Below are 8,071 nucleotides of genomic sequence, written 5' to 3' on the forward strand. Positions count from 1 at the left end.
ACAGCATGCTGGGATATACCGCAGGAAATGATAGGCCTGTGTCTGTAAGGGAGAAGGTCCTGTTGTCAACAATTTAATATGAACAGTAATAAATAAACCACCCGTCTCCCCCAGAATACCCCAAACTCAAATATAAGCGTTCAACATATTTCCACTGAGGTCCTGTGTCAGGTCATTCCTGTATTTTTTTTTTTTTTTTTTTTTTTTTTTAAAGTACAAGACTTTCAGATACTGTTCATCTGATGTAGACAGGTTTTTAGGCATCAAACTTCTGTTCTCCACCTGTCCAGTTTACCCCCCACACTGCACACCAGGCTGAGATATAAGTTTTCAGTTGATAGCCCTTTGGAAAACACCTTGTTGGAGCAAAAATACCATTTTATGCTCATCAAACTGTTATCTTTGGTATTTTTCATCGATAAAATGTTTTTGCAACAGGCTACTAGTAACAAAAACCCTGAAGATACAGGGTTTTTGTATCTTCAGGGTTAGGGAGTGCCCTTTAGTACTTGATTCATGTACTAGTGTAGACACTAGTACATGAATCAAGCTTGAATTATTCATAGGTCAGTGTTAAACATTCCACTGCAAAGGAGTGAAAAAGCAGCCAAAGATGACCTCTGAAAGACCTTCAGAAAACCTGGAGAATTACTTGGAAAATTATAAAGAAATGAGGGGTGGCTCAAGCCTTTTGAACAGTGCTGTATACATCAAAAATAAATACACTCCTCAAAAAAAATAAAGGGAACACTCAAATAAGACATCCTACAACGCCTGGGCATGCTCCTGATGAGGTGGCAGATGGTCTCCTGAGGGATCTCCTCCCAGACGCTGCCTCTGGCGAGCACATGGAGGGCTGTGCGGCCCTCCAAAGAAATGCCACCCCACACCATTAGTGACCCACTGCCAAACCGGTCATGCTAAAGGATGTTGCAGGCAGCACATCACTCTCCACGGCGTCTCCAGACTCTGTCACATGTGCTCAGTGTGAACCTGCTTTCATCTGTAAAGAGCACAGGGCGCCAGTGGCAAATTTGCCAATCCTGGTGTTCTCTGGCAACTGCCAAGCGTCCTGCAAGGTGTTCGGCTGTGAGCACAACCCCCATCTGTGGACGTCGGGCCCTCATACCGTCCTCATGGAGTCGGTTTCTAACCGTTTGTGCAGACACATGCACATTTGTGGCCTGCTGGAGGTCATTTTGCAGGGCTCTGGCAGTGCTCCTCCTGTTGCTCCTTGCACAAAGGCGGAGGTAGCGGTCATGCTGCTGGGTTGTTGCCCTCCTACAGCCTCCCCCACATCTCCTGGTAGCACCTCCAGCCTCTGGACACTACGCTGACAGACACAGCAAACCTTCTTGCCACAGCTCGCATTGATGTGCCATCCTGGATGAGCTGCACTACCTGAGCCACTTGTGTGGGTTGTAGAGTCCGTCTCATGCTACCACGAGTGTGACAGCACCACCAACATTCAAGTGACCAAAACATCAGCCAGAAAGCATAGGTACTGAGAAGTGGTCTGTGCTCCCCACCTGCAGAACCACTCCTTTATTGAGTGTCTTGCTAATTGCCAATATTTTCCACCTGTTGTCTATTCCATTTGCACAACAGCATGTGAAATTGATTGTCAATCAGTGTTGCTCCCTAAGTGGACAAGTTGAATTCACAGAAGTTTGATTTACTTGGAGTTATAGTGTGTTGTTTAAGTGTTCCCTTTATTTTTTTTTTTTGAGCAGTGTATATAAACAGCCCACTGGTACCCATTAACACTACAACTGACAATTACTATCATTAACATCTGCTGTGTAGGTACATAGGTACAACACAATATTCAAGATATTTATTTTCCAATTTAAACACATAAGCCATGATTTTCAGGTATAACATTGACAAGTCAAGTGCAAAAATAATCAGTAGCTGTGCAGAAATCTGAAATTTATTGCATTCTATGTCCTCACAGAAAACTGACACTGGCACATGAACGAAGTAACATTCAGAACTGAGTAGATGTAATAAAGAAAAAGGAATGGCTGTTTGGACTATGAAGTATGCTGTGAAGTGCTTCTACTTTGATTAACTAGTGAATGTTCCCTCATATGGGCATACAAGGTTTGGCGTCAGTGGGCACTGGAGATAAGTTGCACGCTAAGGGTCATCAGGCCTTGCCCCGCCCAGTGTTGGGTTTACAAGCAGACCGTCACTGGTCCAGGCACACAGACACAACCCTGAAGTCCATGGGAGAGGTCAGGAGTCAAACACATAGGAGATGGTACCATTACAGGTATGTGGGCAGGTCCTTCTCCACCACCTGCAGAGACAAATGCAAAAGTTACTAGAGTTGGAAAAAAATAACCATCGCAACATCATCAGCAGAGATGAAATACTATACACAAAACTGAGTAAAATATGGACAAAAGTATTGGGTGACACCTCTTAGTCTTTGAATTGAGGTGTTTTTAGTCCCATTGCTTCAGGTGTATAAAACCAAGCATCTAGCCATGCAGTGTGCCTTAAACATTTGTGAAAGAACAGACTGATCTAAAGAGCTCACTGAATTTTCAGCATGGGACTGTGATGCCACCATTGTAACAATTTCAATTTGTGAAATTTCTTCCCTCCTAGAGTTTCCACAATCAGCTGTGGTATTATTACAAAGTGGAAGCATTTAGGAACCACCGCTGAGTGATGAGGCGCATTGTTAGGTTCGGACCACCGTTAAATAAGGAAAGACACAGAAACCCGTAGTTGATCTTCTGACCTGCAGGGAGAGTCTCTGTCAGACATACACACACGCGTGTTGGCTGAGGGAGAGTCTGAACCTTCTTCCTGCTTGGCTCTTTTATTTTAGCATCACGTGAGTTTACACAAAGCTCAGGTAACAACATCACTCACGTCACATGATGTAATTATGTGTGTGTGTGTGTCCTCAGGAAACAGGCGTTACCTGCTTTCCATGTGCATGTTTATGATAAACACATTGTGATACATAGAAAAACAGTTAAATGTTTATCTATTCTAACACGCATAATGTGTCAAAGTCTCAAAAGCTCAGCTGACTCAATAACTGAAAAGTTCCAACTCTCCTCTGGCCTTAATATCAGCACAGAAACTGTGTGCAGGGAGCTTCATGGCCAAGCAGGTCCTGCAGGTGTAATGTGTGGGTAGCATAGTACTGGTAGGCAGTGGGTAGGTGCTCACCTTGCAACCGGAGGGTCGCTGGTTCGAGTCCCAATCTGAGTGCATGCTGTCGTTGTGTCCCTGGGCAAGAATTAACCCCCATTGCCTAAGTGTGAATGTGGTTGGTGTTTGGTGGTGGTCAGAAGGGCCGCAGGCGCGAATTGGCAGCCATGGTTCTGTCAGACTGCCCCAGGGCAGCTGTGGCTACATTAGCAGCTTTCCACCACCAAGTATGATTGAGGTGTGAATGAATAGTGCATGGAATTTTAAAGCATCTTTGAGTACATTGAAAAGCGCTATATAAGTCTAAGGAATGATTATTTATTTACAGAAGAAAATGCCCAAATAAGCACAGAGGTTGAGATTAAAACTTCATATACCCTACATCCTCCAAAAGGCATTTCAAAGCATGCATATGTGGGGACAATTTTGACCAGGATATGTCCTTCAATGCACATATTAAACAAATATGTAGGACCGCTTTTTTGCATTTGCACAGTATTTCTAAAATTAGAAACATCGTTTCTCAGTGATGCTGAAAAGCTAATTCATGCATTTATTACTTCTAGGCTGGACTATTGTAATTCATTATTATCAGGCTGTCCTAAAAGCTCCCTGAAAAGCCTTCAGCTGATCCAAAATGCTGCAGCTAGAGTACTGACAGGGACTAGAAAGAGAGCAGATTTCTCCATATTGGCTTCTCTTCATTGGCTCCCTGTTAAATCCAGAATAGAATTTCAAATCCTTCTCCTCACATACAAGGTCTTGAATAATCAGGCCCCATCTTATCTTAAAGATCTCCTAGTACCGTATCACCCCAATAGAGCACTTCACTCTCAGACTGCTGGCTTACTTGTGGTTCCTAGGATACTTCAGAGTAGAATGGGAGGCAGAGACTTCAGCTTTCAGGCGCCTCTTCTGTGGAACCAGCTCCCAGCTTTGATTCAGGAGACAGACACCCTCTCTATTTTTAAGATTAGGCTTAAAACTTTCCTTTTTGATCAAGCTTGTAGTTAGGGCTGGATCAGGTGACCCTGAACCAGCCCTTAGTTATGCTGCTATAGGCCTAGGCTGCAGGGGGGGTTCCCATAATGCACTGTTTCTTTTCATTCATTATTGTACGGTTTACAATACAAATACAAAGCGCCTTGAGGTGACTGTTGTGATTTGGTGCTATATAAATAAAACTGAATTGAAAATAAAATTGTAACTGTGGCTTACACTTGGATCATCTGTTGGGCCATATCTCTTCACCACTTGTCCTTCTTTGTTTATAAGGAACTACAGAAAAATAAAATAAGATCATTAATTTTTTTCATGTTGTGGGAAGAAAATAAGCTTTAAATACTGAAGAGCATTGCAGAAATATAGTGCTGAATGTATTAGCAAGTTACCTTTGTGAAGTTCCATTTGATGTTACTGTTGAAAAAAGAAAAAAAAATTAGAGATGAAATCCTGTAAACACGAAGGCTGGTTCTTTCATTGTGCAGAGTGAAGAAAACTGGAATTCATGGGGTTTACACTGGTGTGCAGTTTATCAGGTGAGTGATCGTTTCATTCATAAAATAATTTCTCTGCAATCAAGTATGTTCAATGTTCAGCTTAATGTGCTGCTTCCATCTCAGCCATCAGGCAGGTCTGTGTTGGGTTTTCCACTTTGTTACACCATCTTTAACTCCAGTACAAAAAAGGGAGAAGAACAGGGACTGTTGGGACTGTTCTGTAGTTTCTTCTTAACAAATGCAGATAAAGTCAATCAGCCCACAGACTCATTTTGATTGCCGATTTAAGTCAAAAATCAGGCAGATGTTTGTTACAAATACGACTAGCTGCAAGTAAGAAAGAATGAAGAAGCCTCAACAATTAATGAATGACCTCTCTGACACTCGAAACTACAAAATTAAGGAAATACTGGGATATCACATCTAACCGGGAACAAAATATTTTAATAATTTAGTTCTATTTATCCATTAGATTAATAACAACACTTTCCATAGAAGAAATAAATCTCAGTATATGAATCAACATTAGATTTTGGCACTATTTGCAGAGGTGACTGATGAGGACATTCTGAATATAATAAACAATGATTGACCTCTTACACAGTAATGTGATCCACTCCTTTACCCTATTTTCTGTCCCTGACACCTTATGCATTTCACTGCATAATACCCTCGTCTACTGTTGTCATTTTTGTCCCTTGTTAAAAAAAAAAAACACACACACACACACACACACACACACACACACACACACACACACACACACGGTTGTTTTTACTTTTCCTGTAGAGTTTAGCTACAGTACAGCAAAGTGTGGACAGTATTAGCACAGTAGCAAGTGAGAACAGAAATGATGCAAATGCTGTAAATGCTTTTTTACAACCTCAGCAGAAGCAGACGAAAAGCAGAGAGGAAGAAGGGAGTGGGATTAAGTAAGAACTCTCCCCCATTTCAGGGTAGACTGACGTCATGAGTGCCTGCTGTCATGTGGGATGTTATGATCTAAGATGCCTTCGGAAAAATAATTACAAAATATTCTGAACTTTGTCCCTTCCAGGGCTACAATTTTAAGCTATTGCACTAAGATGAAGAGTTCAATCACAGGCTTCACTTGTGAAATATGGGTGGCACAAGAAAGTTTTCTTGCAGCAAGACCTGAACAAATTAATATGGTAACTGTACACTTACAAACAAAAGCAGAACAATAACGTACTTTCCCAGGGTTCCCTTTCCTTTGGGCTGAGCCTTCATCCACTTCCACAGAGGGTGAGCGTTGTCTCCATTCACCTCAATCTTACTGAAGAGATCAAACTCAGCATTGTAACCTTTGGCAAACTCTTTAATCTCCGCTTCTGTCCCTGGTTCCTAAATGAAACCACAACAAATAAATTAAGTTCAGAAATGAAAGCTTTTACATATAAAAATATAACCAATCAAACTTGCATGCCTGGTACAGAGAGCAAAACAATCCATACAGCCTCATCCCTGCCAGCCCACTTTACACACTGAACAGTGAAATAGACTTGTGCTGCGTTTATGGCACCAGTGACAATATTTGTTTGATAAAGCAAAAAATAAATAACAAAGGCTGCAGTTTATCCACCGTACCTGTCCTCCAAACTGGTTGCATGGGAATCCCAGGATACGTAAACCTTTCTCAGCATAGGAGGCGTGCATTCCCGCAAGCTGAGTGTAGTTTACCCTGGTCTTTCCTCATTTAGAGGCCACATTTACGATTATGCACACATACCCTCTGGTAAAACAGAATAAAAGCAGGGTTAAACTATTATTCTCAAGTATTAACTACTGATGCCAAGTGGATGATGGTGTTAATATACTGTACCTGTAGTTCTCGAGAGACACCTCATTCCCGTCTATGTCCTTGGCAGAAAACTCATAGATGGACTTGGCACTCTGCCAATCTCCCACCTGAGCACACTGCACACAGGTGAAGAACAGAAATTGTACATAAGCGAGTCTGTGTACGTAAGTACTGTAACAGCCGAGGACAGAGGTTTATCACGGCCTTAATCAAGCGCTCTTAATGCTGTGTGCACTTTGGCCTCTTGTGTCATCATCCATGTCTCCACCCATGAGTTTCTACACATAACATGTTTAGTCTGTAAACCCCACATTTAGTTCCTTAGTAAGATCATAGAAAGATCTGTCTCGATTAAGAAGCAGGGGGAAAAAGCCGATTAAAACCAAGATTTTTGGTCGGCGTTAATTTTAAATCTCAACAGCCGCTTTAATCAAACTAAATGAAACCCAGGATCTCTCTGACGTTAGCCTGCACCAGCTAGCTCTTTTGATCACTGCGGATAATTAGTAACTTTTAGCGGGACTTTTCAATCATTAAAGAAGTCAAATTTAAGCTTGGCTTGAGTCTGCTGGGTGTCGCTGTGAGGGTAAACCGTTAAATAGCGCCCCTGCTCCGCTAACAGACCCCTCCGTGTATATAGCGGATCTTGTAAGCGAAGCTAGCGTTAGCAGCTGCACCAAGATGGGATCCATTTGTCTGTTGCACTGCAGCTAAAAATAGCCATCATAAATGTTTTACAGCGAGCAAGCAGAAGCAGATATATTAATGCTATTTAGACTCCTGACAATATAAAGCAGTAGGTAAGTGTTAGCTGTGCTCTGTGTACATACCATACTTCTCAGTACTCCTCTGCTTCCAACCAGACCAAACACTGCGGTCGCTCTGTGTAGCCACATGGTGGCTGCGCTCATCACATGATCTGTTTGGCTCTCTGGCTCCGCCCACCGAAAGGCTGGAAAAGGGTTAGTGCTGGATTGGATCAGCTGTCTTTTATAAAGTTATACAATCTCTGGCCCTAACTCTAACAGTGGACTCTTCCCGCTGAGTCCCTCCGGCTGATCAATCCCTGTGCATCTGCACCCGAGACAACCCGAGTGTATTGCATCCCCAACTTATGGCTTATTAAGTAGAGTTTATTAAAATTAATTATTGCTATAGCAGCTTTGCAACCTTGTTCGTAAACACTACACTTCTAACAGTCACAGAGCAATATTATTATTCATTTGGAGTCAAGTACACCTGGATTTAAGGCCAAATTTTACAATAACGTCTGAATATTTCTGTATTACTTAAAAAAAATTAATCTAAAGTTTCACTTTTACATTTTCACTTCAAACTAGTCATTTCAATGTTTCCTTTAAATAAATAAAGATAATAATTCAATTAATATTCATCATCCACAGTTTCCCCCCATGGAAGCTTGTTTCCGCCAGTTCAAAAAAGTGAATGTATTAATACCTATAGCAAGCTCTAATCTCTGTAATAAAATGTTATGGTCAACAGTATCAAAAGCTGCACTGAGGTCCAACAGGACAAGTACAGAGATGAGTCCACTGTCAAAGGCTGTAAGAAG

General features: G+C 41.8%; 1 protein-coding gene across 1 annotated transcript; it reads right to left on the reverse strand.

Moving 5' to 3' along the window:
* Nucleotides 1-1,815: 1,815 nt before the first annotated feature.
* Nucleotides 1,816-7,486, reverse strand: LOC115795512 (phospholipid hydroperoxide glutathione peroxidase-like). The gene is made up of 7 exons (XM_030751476.1): nucleotides 7,329-7,486; nucleotides 6,520-6,614; nucleotides 6,285-6,429; nucleotides 5,890-6,041; nucleotides 4,569-4,593; nucleotides 4,396-4,455; nucleotides 1,816-2,305 (listed from the first exon to the last, which is right to left on the reverse strand). Exons 1-7 carry the CDS (start codon nucleotides 7,407-7,409, stop codon nucleotides 2,273-2,275), a joined length of 591 nt encoding a protein of 196 aa, XP_030607336.1. The 5' UTR covers nucleotides 7,410-7,486; the 3' UTR covers nucleotides 1,816-2,272.
* Nucleotides 7,487-8,071: the final 585 nt, after the last annotated feature.

The sequence above is a fragment of the Archocentrus centrarchus genome, chromosome 17 (genome assembly GCF_007364275.1).
Source record: "Archocentrus centrarchus isolate MPI-CPG fArcCen1 chromosome 17, fArcCen1, whole genome shotgun sequence".
Classification (NCBI taxonomy): domain Eukaryota; kingdom Metazoa; phylum Chordata; class Actinopteri; order Cichliformes; family Cichlidae; genus Archocentrus; species Archocentrus centrarchus.